At 57.4% G+C, this 12,682-nt stretch overlaps 3 protein-coding genes across 3 annotated transcripts; all 3 read right to left on the bottom strand.

Moving 5' to 3' along the window:
• Nucleotides 1–4,832: 4,832 nt before the first annotated feature.
• Nucleotides 4,833–6,206, bottom strand: GGTG_00417 (hypothetical protein; the record flags this gene model as incomplete). The annotated part of the gene is made up of 4 exons (XM_009218163.1): nucleotides 4,833–5,057; nucleotides 5,227–5,436; nucleotides 5,598–5,723; nucleotides 6,084–6,206. The coding sequence occupies 4 exons, from the start codon at nucleotides 6,204–6,206 to the stop codon at nucleotides 4,833–4,835; spliced, it is 684 nt and encodes a 227-aa protein (XP_009216427.1).
• Nucleotides 6,207–6,367: 161 nt separating this feature from the next.
• On the bottom strand, nucleotides 6,368–6,782 carry GGTG_00418 (hypothetical protein; the record flags this gene model as incomplete). Its single annotated transcript, XM_009218164.1, has 2 exons — nucleotides 6,368–6,477; nucleotides 6,728–6,782. 2 exons carry the CDS (start codon nucleotides 6,780–6,782, stop codon nucleotides 6,368–6,370), a joined length of 165 nt encoding a protein of 54 aa, XP_009216428.1.
• Nucleotides 6,783–11,299: 4,517 nt separating this feature from the next.
• Nucleotides 11,300–12,645, bottom strand: GGTG_00419 (hypothetical protein). The gene is made up of 6 exons (XM_009218165.1): nucleotides 12,435–12,645; nucleotides 12,072–12,350; nucleotides 11,930–11,964; nucleotides 11,788–11,872; nucleotides 11,663–11,679; nucleotides 11,300–11,587 (listed from the first exon to the last, which is right to left on the bottom strand). The coding sequence occupies exons 1-6, from the start codon at nucleotides 12,534–12,536 to the stop codon at nucleotides 11,512–11,514; spliced, it is 594 nt and encodes a 197-aa protein (XP_009216429.1). The 5' UTR covers nucleotides 12,537–12,645; the 3' UTR covers nucleotides 11,300–11,511.
• Between the last annotated feature and the right edge of the window lie 37 nt (nucleotides 12,646–12,682).

Consider the following 12,682-nt stretch of genomic DNA (forward strand, 5'->3'; position numbering starts at 1 on the left):
AAAGAAACCAAGCTCCACGCAGGCAGGTTGGTACCTACGCAGCCGTCCCAAAAGAGAGTGTGGGCTTTGCCTGGACAGACGGAACAGCCGGCAGTGAGTGCAGAGACGGCGAGAAGAGTGTCGTTCAGAGATAGATTAGAGCAGAGGTGGTCATCTCGCAGCACGCAGGGCCTAGCCTGGTGTTCTACCCACCCCACTCTTGCGTGGACGAGCGTGTAAGAGGGGATGATGAGCGGCAGAAAGTGCTAGCTTGGTCTGCGGTGGATCAGCTCGTCGACAAAGGCAATAGAGAATCGAAGAAGCAAGCGATGGCAGCCAGATTTCGACGTCAGAGGCGGGTTTGGGGGAAGGGCTGGCGGTCGTGGGCGTGGATTGAAGCCATAGAGAAGCCAGGAACACTTTGGGGAGAGGGGGGTGTCTCTAGCAGGGGGCGCACTCGTGGACTTGTGGAGGAGGACCTGGCAGAAAGCGCTGGGTAAGATGAGAACCCTAGTGGAGGTGGTGAGCGGCGGCACAGAATCGACACCGGGAACAGGGCTAAAAGGGCCCTTGCTTGCCAGCGAGAGGGGCGCCAGGAACGGCGGGACTGCAGTCGAGCCATCAGAGCGCGGAGCCGAGGCGATAGGCTGCGATGCTGCCAGTTGTCCCAAGGTCGCCACGGTCGCCCATGGATGTGCTTGTATCGAGTGTAGTGCGAAATAAGTCCATGCAAGGTTCGGTGCTGTCTCCAAGGGCCCTGGTCGATCAGCCGTGTGTTTTTTTTTTGTTCTTGGGCCAAGTCAGCCTCCATGCTACGGCCACGCCCCACCCTCCAAGCTCCTCGAGGCTAGCCACGTCCCCCACCAACATCCTTCTCGTCAAGGCCCTGGCCAGCTCGTAGCGAGCGTGCTTGTATTCTCACGGCGCGGGCGGGCTAGGAGCTCGGGACGAGCCTGCAGGTATCACTACCACCTCTATTGGTGGTACGCAGCATGTGCCTGTGTGCTCTGACCACCCAGCTGGCTCGACAGTCCTCTCGGGTCGTCTACACGAACAGCGCCGGGAGCGAATGAGCGAGGCCGACGCGGCATCGAGATGCACCTTGGGGGAGCCATCGGGCAGCAGCAGGCAGAATTGCGACTTATTGGGTCGCACAACCTCCGCGGGCGCAGGCGATGGGTGGGTGATGGGTTTGCGTTCATTCGCTGTCGAGTTATCGCACCCAAGAAGTGGAGGGCAGAAGCGCCCGCGTCGTCCAGGTCGGCCGAAAAAAAAATGCGTCGGTTTCGGAATGCGAATTCAACTCGATATTGAGAAGGGAGTGGGAAACTCTGCTGTTGTGTTTTTTCCTGATGGACCAACCCCATGGATGGGTGGATGCCTTGGCTACACCCCCCAGACAGCCCCCCACTTTCAAAACAGGTGAGCTGAGTGAGGGCTGGAGGATTCGGCTCTCACGCTCGCGGGGAAGGCAGCCTCGCTCGCCATCCATCGTCACCGGCACGCACACATGTAATCCAGCGTGTGGAGCAGCAAGACTCGCTTTCATGCCGGTTGCGTTTTTGATACCTGAAGTGGTGACGCATCGACAAAAAGTAAATTGGCGGTAAAGACAACGATGGCGGTATGCAAGACCTTCCCATGCAAACTGTGTCTCTCTGCATCTTTTCCCTGTCTCTTCTTGCTTTTCCTTTCTTGGCTTCGCTTGAACCTAGGGTCTAGGCCTTTTGCTGTTTTGGGCCTCGTTGGAGATGCCGCTACTCCGTTCGTGGATCTCGACATAAAAAGCCGCGTTCGGGTAAGTGCATAGGGCCCACCAAAATGGACGCGAATCACAAAGGATGATCGACGCCTTTCTGTCACGTGTGGCCGCCAGCAGCTGTTCCCGAAACATTGGTCTAGAATGCGGTGGATCTGCGCACGTCAGTCAACATGTCTTGACGTTGCTGTGATGGCCCAACACACTCCCGCAGCAGGGCGGCGGCGCAGAACAGCCGCAGAGCCCTTTCCTCGGTTTCCGCTGGTTGCGCAAGACGACTGGTTTCTTTTCTCTTCTTGCCTCTCCCTCTATGGTCACCATTCATGCATCATTCCCGCCCTTCCTGTATTTCTTGGCAGCCAAGTGAGCGTTACAGCCTCGATCCAGCACCTCGGAGGAGGCGCAAATATGCCCTGGCTGTGGTGGTGCGTATGTGGCTGTCGAGACATGTCGCCGACAAGGGAATCGCGCGGATTCCTTAGCTCGACATCTGTACGAATGAGAACACGACAGGGGCTGGAAGTCATGGGTGGGTGTGCCTGCGACGTGAGTGACGGCGTGCGGGGATATGGAGGGGAGCTAAAAATAATAAGCTCGTTATTCTTTCATGCCAGAAAAGCTTTTCCCAACGTGGAATCAAGAAAAAAACCCTCCTCGTTTGGGGTGGCTGATATGAGATGCTGTAGCAGCTGTTCGCTGACCGTCTAACACATCAATGTTCAGACGCTGGTGCTGCTGCACCGCCCACGCAGCGATTCCTTCTGAGCAGTCAGCCAACACCGCCTCGACGGACGAAAGGCGGCTGTCACGGCACTTGACAGGAAAGAAAAAAAATGGCGTTGATGGCGGCCCCTAACAGGTTGGGTATCGATGCGTGGGCGCTTGGGGGGCAGCAATCGGCAGCTACCTTCTCAGCCGCACCAAACGGGCAGGATGCCCACAACGCACATCAGACGTGAACCCTGGCGAGGCGCTGAGGCTTGCACGCGGCTGCGCCTTGGAAGCGTGGCAGTTCAGAAAAGATGGATCGAAAGGAAAGAAAAACAAAGGACAAAAAACGGTCAGGGTAGCGCCTGTGACGCGTGGAGGACCCAGGCGGGCCGCCGTCATGGCACTTTTGTCCTCCATCCTTGATTGGTTCTTGTGCGATTGTCTTGTGCGATTGTCTTGTGCGTTTTGTTTCTAGTTCCTGCTTTTCCGAGCAGGCAAGATGCTTGCCAACCGCCGCTGCTGGCCAAACCGCCATGTCGGCGCAACAGTGACAACTCAACTCGGTGAGCAACAGAGCTCATCCTGGCTCAGACGGGGGCTGACCGGTCTGTCGCGGCCGGGGCAGCCGGGTTGGGAAAGCCGAATGGCCGGGCCGCGCATCGTGTGGCACGTCAGCTAGCTCGCCGCCTCCATCACCCACATCATCCCACTGGCTAGCTTCGTGGTCTCGGTCGGTTTCAGGAACATCAGAAACCGAAATGGCAATGATTGCGAGCGCCCATCGCATGCCGTCCCAATTCGCACAAGAGGCGGCGCCCGGTCCTGGCGGCGATGTGTTTCGCTGTGGACCCAAGCCTGTTTCTTTGTTTCTCATGTCTTTGTTCTATTATGACTATTGACAGACTTTGTCTTGCCGCGCACCTTGAAGCCGCCGCGGCGATGACGCTCACAATCTCATAAAGCCACTAAGTCAGGGGAACGAGGTGAACAAGGAAGCACAAACACTGGGTTCCCCTAGTCCTAGTAGTGGGCGCAAGGACTTTTTCGTGTTCGCCCTTGGCGTTCCTGGGCTCCTTGTGGAAGGCAGTGGTAAATTGCAATCGTCGTTCGAGCTATTGCGAATCTTTGGGGTCAGACCGCCTTTCACGGTTTCACCAACCAGCGGAGCGGGCTGCGCGGCCGTGCGCGACCGAGATGCTAGAAGAAAAAAGAAACGAGGCCATTTTATGGTCATGGTCGGGACCGAGCGACGGTTATTGGCGTCTTTTCGGCGGGTTTTCCGGAGCGCAGAGCTTATGGCTTGCGCTAATGCGGCGCCACCCTGTGCTGGACTTTTGGGCCCGCCCAGGGCGGGGAGGCTGAAAGAAACTCAGGGCCAGTCCCGGGCCAGGAAATGCGGGCGCAGATCACCAATTGCACCGAGACTATTGAATGCACCTCTGCGCTCGCCAGGGCCGCGCGGGGGTGGGCTTTCTTGGAGCTCAGCTTTGACATCCACTGAAGGCGCCTGATACGCGGCTTGGAGATGTGGCCGTCGATCTCTCTTGCGCGGGCGCGCGAACAACGCATGCAGAGGCCCTGCTCGGGTCATCTCTGTCCCGGGTGGTGGCTGGGGAGGGGGGTACGATGCCCGTAGGCATCTTTGGGGAAAGGCGGGACACGAGGGGGGATACACAGTGTAAGACCTTGTGGAAGTGGTCGAGGTGTGCACCGAAAAGGTCTGTGCCGAAATGTGCTGTTCCAGGCGCTCGTGTTGGGCTGCCAGCAGCCGAGATATCCCCCCCGCTTAATGACGATAAGGTAGGTGGTGTAGCGCGGGCAGCGCCGTGGGCGGACTGTAACTTCACGAGCCATGGGCGCCGTTGAGAGAAGGGTGTGTGTGGATGGGTGGATGGTGCATGTGTGGGTGGTGGGAGGAATCCAGGGTGGGCTCCACCTTCAGCTTCGAATGGGGGTCCACTCCTGGGACTTCCACGATAGGCTTCTTGCCCGACAGGGCTGGTTGAGAGAAATGCTTACATGTATCTTCGTACCTACCTCGTCGGCTTGGTTGGAGTGGGTGGTGTGTGGCAGCCCATCCTGCCGCGTCGATTGGAGGGAGGCCTACGAGCAACTGAACCGGGGGTGTGGGAAGGCGTGGTAGGTGCTCCCCCTGTGGCGACCGCCGAGAGCATGCGACAATCTGACAGAAGAACAATGGAGGAATAGGGAAGGGGGCAAGGGAGGGGTCACAAACGGTGCCAGCAACAGCGACAACGGCTGTAGGCCGTGGTTGGCTCCAGGTCGGGGCCCCCTAGGCGGGACAAGAGATGCGGCGCCACCATATTGCATGCCGGCCCCGGTCGGTCAAGCTGATCGGTCGGCCGAAGCCCGCATTTGGGTCCTACCGGCCTGGGCTGCGTGGCGACCGGTCTGCACCCCTCGCAGTCCTTCGTGTCGTATTTTCGTTGCTGGAGCCTTGGCCACGCTCGTCTGCCGCTTGCCCTGTCAGCGCACAGTTGTTGGTTGGGCCATCCTGCCCATCCTGTGTCTGGATGCTGCTGCTGCTGCTGTTGTCGAGTTGTTGTTCCTGTCTCGTCTCTTGTGTCCTTCCCGAGAACTCCCAACGCTGTCTGCGTCGGAATCAGTGTTGTCCACTGCATGTTCTCATCTTGCATAAGCAAGCGGGTGGGTTAAGATGCGTCCCTGCCGGCAACATGGCCGTCGATAGGTATGCAGAGGGATGATGGAAAGCAAAGGGGAGTAAAAAAAGAAAGAAAAATGAAAGGAAAAAGAACCCATGGACTGCCGAGGCTTGTGCCGACACATCCCCGTGTTGAAGACAACACAGCGAGACCTTTGGTGGGCGGTCCATATTGGCTTGTCCCATCTCGACTCTGATCGGCTTGGGGAACGACCATCAGCGCCTCCCTCGGGAGAGATTGGGCCATGACGCTGCAATTGGGATGCATAGTCCGCTCTCGCCTAAGCTTGATGGCCCCCAGCACCTGTCAGATTGATGTTAGCAGTGTGTGCGCCATGCGTACCCTCTTTCTTTCGTGTGTCTTGTCCTCCTGTCCTCTGCGCCCTTGACGCCACCCATCCAGTGCGCCCATGCAGCGACGTGCTTGGCTGTTCGTGGGGACTGTTGCCGACAATAGGTACTCACTCTCAGGCTGGCAGAAGCTGGAGGTGCCTCGCCTGCTCCCCTTCGAGGCTTGGATTTTGCCGCCATTCCTCTGTCGATATTGAGCCGCCTTTCGGTGCCCGTCACGGGCGTCTGGATGGCCTCTTCCTCGGGTCGGATTTGGGCGGTCACCAAGCCTTGGTTCCTTTATGTGCGCCCATCCATTCCTTCCTGCGGACGGCACCGACTTGTTATGCGTTCGCCTGTCCCCTCTCTTTTTGTTGAGACAAGGGAGTATACAGGAGCAGCCTAGCCGGCTCTCCTCTTGCCTGGTCTTGGCATTCCCTCCCACGGACTTCGTTTTTCCACTTGGCCTCTGCGACGTCCGGACCTTTCACCTTTCGGACCCCCAACTCGCTGCGCCTTGGGGCTCAAAGGCCCGGGGAAATGTCCGCAGAGTCGCAGTCCTTTCGCCTAGTCGGTGTTGCGCCGTGAACGGCCCCCGATCTGCAAGACCCTGCAATGTACCGCTGTCCCTTCTGTGGATGCGTGCAGTGCGGCTTGCCTGCCCAGCACAGGCCTTTTGGCAGGGCAGGCCCGCTGTTCGTCCGGAGGCCCTTTTCGGATCTCCGTCCGCGCCGTGCCGCTCATTTCTCTATTGCAACCGAAGATCTCGGGCTTGTGTTTGATGTCGGGCTTGTCACAACCGTCTACCATGCCTCGCGAAGTCGGGAGGCAGCAGCTCGTCCTACTGAAGTCGTTCGGACGGACAGCAAACTTACGTCTATTCTCGAGACTATGGCACCAAAAGTCTAGCATGCTGAAAGCTTGAGCTTGCCAATATGTGCCAGAGAGTTGACGTTCAAATTCCAGCAGGTCTCTTCCAGGGACTGCGCAATGAACATGCCTTGGCCATAACATGCTATTCGAGCAGTGGTGGTGTCGGCGCTCGTCAGCCTCCGACCGCCGCTCCCTCTGAGCCTGGCTTGTCTCCATGGCAATTACATCGGATGTACTAAGCGCCGACTTCCTTGCAGATCTGCCTGACTAGACCCGGCACGTTCCGACGCATCAATGCTCCTATGGTTTTGGTTTTCTTGGCGTCACTGGCCGCTGCTGCCGTCACATTTCCGGCATCATGTATCCTCTCTCTGGACTGGCACGCAAGGTACCGATAGTCTTGGGGCCAGTCGTGTTCAGAAGCCAGTCGGGGTTCCATGGCTCCATCAGCAACATGCCAACTGGTTGGCCCCAAGTCTCGGACCTCCTTGGTCTGCGTCTCTACTTGCGTTGCGAATGGGACCATTGCTGCCCCTCTCACCAGCAAGTCCGGCCGGACCTTCTGAGGACACGGCTGGCTTGGTGGGACCGGGCCTGGCAGCTAATATCGAGCATGAGAATGCCCGCCAGCGCGTCCAGCGTTACACCGGCCCTGTCACTAGTGAATCGAGATGCAAACACGATACCCATTCTCTGTTTCAACACCCGTTGCACTAGACAATGTGAGACAACAACGGCGATGCCAGTAGCCGCAGCTCCGCCTACCAATCGATGGCTTCGGCGCAGAGACCGTTGAATAGATGAGCATGGCCCAGCCTGCATATGCTGCTCCACGCCGGCATCTCCCACGACGACGCACATCACGGACGGGGGAGAAAGGGGGCTGCGTCGGGCTACTAGTCTTGTTGTTCGACCTGCTACTGCTTCTGCTATCCCCCTCGTCGAGGCTTACGCAATGTAGACGAGTCCGGAGAATAATGAGTCCAGTCTGGGCATGCCAGCAAGCATCCATCAACTCCGCAAGGCGTCCGGGCCCATCTCCTCCATACCCTCGCCAGGGGGGCTCATCCGTTCCCAAACGGGTATGAAGAATGGACAGAGTTCAGGCTGTCAGGCAGCCCATGGGAGAGGAAGATACGGAGGCCAAGGGACAACCGTGCCCCTCCCGCGATGTCACCGGAGTTTGGATGGGCACTAGGGCGCCGCGATAAGCTCGTGGGAGCTGCGGGTCTGAAACGACGGCAAGCATCTATGAGGTATGCGGCGCACCCTTTAGGGCTCACAAGCGTCGGCCACTGCATCCCGCCTGTTTCTGGATTCCTGGTTTCTTGTCTCTTTTTGGACCTATTACTGCTCCTGCCTGCCGCCATAGCCTTGAAACCGTGGCGCACACATACAGCGAGACAGGACGGCTGCCTGCTTTCTTTGCCGACGCACGTTGGGGACCGATCCGGGCGGCGGCTTGCTGATTGTTGCTGCTGCTGCCTCCTCAGATAGCTCCCTACCTATGTACACCGACATGAGCCATTTCGGTGCCGAGGGCTGCACCCCACCCCCATTCCCGAACAGATATAGCATCACTGCCCTCGGACGCGCGTTGGTGATGTGTGTACATACTATAAACAAGCCAGTCGAGGCCCCCCAAACCCCAAGCCTGCCGGCCCCTCCTCGTGTTCGTCGTCGTGGGACCGTCGTGGTGGATTCTCATCCAACGACGCCGTCTTAGTACATCTTTGCTTTTTCCCTGTCTCGTTCTCAAATAATCTCCAGGCCGCCCTATCCCTTGGCTCACCTCTCTTCGGCCTTGGCGTTTCCATGCAGTCGGTGATGTTTAAAAAGTGGGTTGAGGACTTTGAGCCTCCTCCACTTCTACTAGCACTTTCCTCCGAGATCTGCACATGACCAGTCATGAACGGGACCATAACTTCCGAACCGCCGATATCTCAGCCCGGAGCGATCGATACATATAGCCCACAAGCCCCTTGCAGTACTGCCTTGCAAACATTGCTATCTATATCTTCGTCTGCGGCCCTACCATCGAAAAGCAAATCCCCAGCATGACCATCATGTCATGATCGAGACTCACCAACCATAACCGTCGTGGCCTTTGGGGTGCCGCACATGGAGCACTCATGTCCCTTGTTGTCTTCAGCCAGGTCTTGAACTCGAATGGGACGACAGAGCGAGGCCAAGATCATCTTGAAAGAGGAGGTACCTTTGAATGATTAGGAGTATTTCGATGGAGTTGACCTGGATACGATGAGACCTTCGACCACGCCGAACCTGGTCCTCCACTCGCCGACAACGACCCGCCTAGCCTTCACGACGACATGTGCGCCGGAACCTGTGGCGTCGGGGATGGAAGGAAAGCTTGTTTGGGGTGTGGCTTGACAGAGGAACCGACTGTGTGGAAGGGTCGACGATGGCATACGTGATATCCTGCCACCCCCGGGCGGGCACGTAACGAGAACCCCTCGCGGTATCCCCCGTCGACACGGAGCGAGCCAATTACCACGACGACAAGCACGCGATACCTCTGTATCTCGCCGACCAGCGGCTGTCTGCCTCTCGATCGCCAGACCGGCCACTTCAGACGGCCACTTCAGACGGACACCCCGAGGAGCACGCAATCCTTGGCACAATTGAGCTACGAGATTCGTCATTGACGTTTTTGAACGCTATACTTGGTGGGTTATCATGGCAACTCAGACCCCCCATGTGGATATGAGGATGGGTTATGGAGAACCCGCAGACCGATTCTCTGGGCCCAGCCTCCTTCCGCCCACGGTAAGGTATCGACACACCCACAACCACCCACCCACCCACACGTGCATCACCTCTTGGTAAGTCTAACGGTGCTGGATGCTTATGCTCTCTTCAACCCTCGGCGATTGTCAGTAGCTGCCTCCCCGTGCCGGGTTCCAACGCCACCTGAAACCACCAAGCACCAGGCGGAAGCGCTCGTCCCTCCATCACAACCGGCGCCTTTCGCGCCCATCTAGGCTGTTGGTCGACTGGGGGGTTGGCCTCGCGACACTCGACATCACCGAGCCGCGTCGAGAACATGGCGACCTAACAGCGATGTCGGACGACATGCTTGGCTACACTGCGTTGATCCTCCGCCACAGCCGTCGGGTGGAGGTTGCCTGACCACCATATGAGATTCGTCCCATGCGGCGGGGTCGCTGTTCAGTCTTGGGCGATCCGGTCCGTTGGGAGTGCCTTGCGATGCTATCGGGGTCGTCGGTGTCGTCGGGGCGATTGGGCTCCCCTCCTACGGGGGAGGTCTGGGAACAGGCCTCGATTATTGTCTAGCCAGGTGCTTCTCTCCCTAACCGGATGGCCTCTTCACGGTTTAGGACAGTTGCGATCGCCGTCTGTCTTTTTGGTCAGGTGGACGAGCACTCTATCTGGAGCGATTCTGGTACTCCAAAAGAGCAGATGAAATGGAAAGGCGGGGGAGACTATGGGGTTGTGGTGAGCGGCGTGATGGAAGGCATCAGGCTTAACGGTCAAGCATCGACCAGCCTGCGGACTTGCTCATGGCCCGATCCCCCATCCTCCAATGATCGGTCGCCAACCCGGTTACACGGCACCGGGACCTCGCGGAACGCGCACTGCAGAGGTGGCCTGTCTGTTTCAAGTGCCTGTGCTCCTAGGCGTGGGTGCCTTTGATACTTTGGCGGACTTCGATAGGTAGAGCAGCCCCCACGGAACGTTGGTCCCAAGCTTCACCAAGAAGCGATCCCGAATTGGATGGGTTCGGCAACTCCTCCAGACGAGCGAGGCCACTCAGTCCAAGGTGGCAAAAGGACCCCCATTTGTGCGCGGCTGTATGGAGGCAGTTGTCAGGCCAAACCCACACACGGGTGCATGTCACGTACATCCTTGCAAGAAGGAGGAAAGTCACATCCATACAGGGACAAGGGCGGCTAGTTACATCTTGTCACGTTCAACCTGTCCACCGTTGCGGAAAGTTACGGTTCGCACCCAGTCGGGGTAGGTTCGCATGAAAAAGCCAGCCAGCCAGTCCCGCTGGAGATAAGGCATGCAGAAACGTGTGGGCTTCCGCGGCGGCCGCCCCGGAAGCGTTGTTGACGGAAAAGTCCGCGTGGTTATGGCAGAGTCGGTGATGGGGGTTCGTGGTCCGGGAAGCTTGATGGCCGTTCCCGCCAAGCAATTTCTCAACGCGTCCGCCCACCCACCCGGGCCAGTCTGGGGCTGGGGCTTTACGACATCAGACGTTCACGGCAGACCGTACCTAGACTTTGCGGGGCAGCGTAAGGACCCGGGCGGCCGAGGGAGAGGAGCAGACGGTATCGTTTACTAGCCAGTCTTAATTTGGTCATTTGGGCATGACAACGGTCTCTATCTTCGAAATATGGTCGACTAGCACCCTGCCAAAATAACTGGAAGGAGTAAACCCAAAAGTAACTCATAGTGAGTGAGTGATTACGCGGACGAATCCAGACGACGAGGATTACCGGACGGGTTCTCGATTGTCTTTTCCTGGACATGTCATCACAGACTTTGGGAAAGGTCTTGTGATCAGCCAAAGACCCGTCGGTTGAAACACTCTGATTAGAGAATAGGATATGGACCAGTCAAACGCGCCAAAACCACGGGAAATCCCCCGCCAATGATGGGGCCGCGTGTCTTGAGGCCGCTTGTCCTCACGCCATGCATCTTGGTCATCAGAGAGCGTGGTCAATACATATGTACCCACAGTGCCACCGCGCCCCAACATGGTGCTTTCAGGCTACCTAGCCATCACCAACATATCTTGGGTCTCATCCTTGCTCTGGACAGCGAGGACTTGTCTGAACATGTGAGATTCTGAAGGCCGGCATTCCTAGGGGCGAGAATGCGCAAAGTAATGCGGCGTAGATAAGAATATCGCCCAGATAATTGGCGAGCTATGATAACTGGTTGCGGCGTTGAGGTGACCATGTTACTGTTCCTGTCTTTATAGGTGGGCACCTGTATACACTAAAAGCCAGCCCACAGATGAGGCGACCTCGGCAGAAAATCTAGAATTGCGCATACTAGTATACCTATCACTAAATCTCGATAATCTGCCAAGCGCAATGGCCAAGGTGAGGGCCCGAGTGTGTTCGCGAGACGTGTCATGTCTTGGGCCGAGCACACTGACGCACTCTCGGGAGTGCATCTGCTATCAAGCCTTTGCCTTTGCCTCTTCCTCTTTAAGCCTCTCAACGAGTTTTTCCCTCAGGAAATGGCTCAGACCAATGCTGCCAGGGGTTCGAGGTTAACATGTCCGTCGCAAGCAAGCGGTATCTTGGCTCGTGGACGACGATTTGACTCACATGCCCTCGTTCGTCACCTGTTGATATTTTGAGAGTGTTAGAGGATGTGGGTGCCCTGGCACATAAAGCGTGCGGCAAGACAGACAACAGGGAAAGGGAGGGAATGAAGGTCTTTGGGCACTTACGATTCTGTATGTTCCGCTAGGCTGAAAGCTATGGATTGGATCGCCTTGACCATCCACCTCCACACTTCCCAAAATGTCCTCGGGCCTACAAGTTGTCAGTGTTTGATATGAGCGTGTTAGAGGGAAGTAGAAAGGCGCTGACCATGCGATCCGTCCAAAGTCAGGCGGATTTCTAGTCTTCATGTTTTGACCCGAAGGGCGCAAGTCAGCCCACGGAGCTGTCACGTCCCAAAGCTCGGTATGGGGGACCAGGAATGACAAGTCAAAACGACCCAGGGGCCTACATCACTCAGATGCACCCAACCGCTGCTGGAGCTGGAGCTGCCGCCAGCTACCAAGGGGGAGGCGAACGCCTTGGCCTGGGCACGAAGGTCCGAGCACAAGTGAGCGTTCTGCGCGAGCACGGAATTGAGGATTGGCATGAAGCGCGGGTTCTCCGAGAAGGACTGTGGCGTGGGCGGGATGGCTGTGGTGGTGCCAATGGCCAGGTCACGCATTGGCGGGTCTCTATCAAGGAGAGTGAGTATGCTGCTGCCAGGATTCTCCTCGATAGAGAACACTTTCTAACTCGGCCCAGGGATGTATACCGGGCGTCAGTGGGTGATGTCGGTCGACCAGAGCATCCAGCAGGAAAAGGGGTCACCAACAATGTGAGGATTTTGGGGCAAGGAGCTGAGGGATCTATAAAATGTCCTTGATGGCGGCCGCGCTAGAGAGGCGGCCGTGCCTATCCTCGAGAGAAGCATCATCTTTGCGACTTTCTGGATGCTATGAGGCCAATTTTTGGTATGGTAGGCAAGATAAATTTGCAGCTTGGTCCAATATCGACCTCAAGCCTGCACGGTGGCTATGCCGTCATGATTCTGTCAACTCCCAGTGGAAGCTTTGGCCCCCT

This window comes from Gaeumannomyces tritici (assembly GCF_000145635.1).
Source record: "Gaeumannomyces tritici R3-111a-1 unplaced genomic scaffold supercont2.1, whole genome shotgun sequence".
Classification (NCBI taxonomy): domain Eukaryota; kingdom Fungi; phylum Ascomycota; class Sordariomycetes; order Magnaporthales; family Magnaporthaceae; genus Gaeumannomyces; species Gaeumannomyces tritici.

Bases quoted from the DNA above. Each gene is read 5' to 3' on its own strand.
- GGTG_00419 (XM_009218165.1), bottom strand. From the start codon at position 12,536: ATGATGCTTCTCTCGAGGATAGGCACGGCCGCCTCTCTAGCGCGGCCG. The intron at 12,351-12,434 runs GTTGGTGACCCC...GGGCCGAGTTAG, and splicing joins TGCCCCAAAATCCTCACATT to AAAGTGTTCTCTATCGAGGA. The intron at 11,965-12,071 runs GTAGGCCCCTGG...CAAAACATGAAG, and splicing joins GTTGGGTGCATCTGAGTGAT to ACTAGAAATCCGCCTGACTT.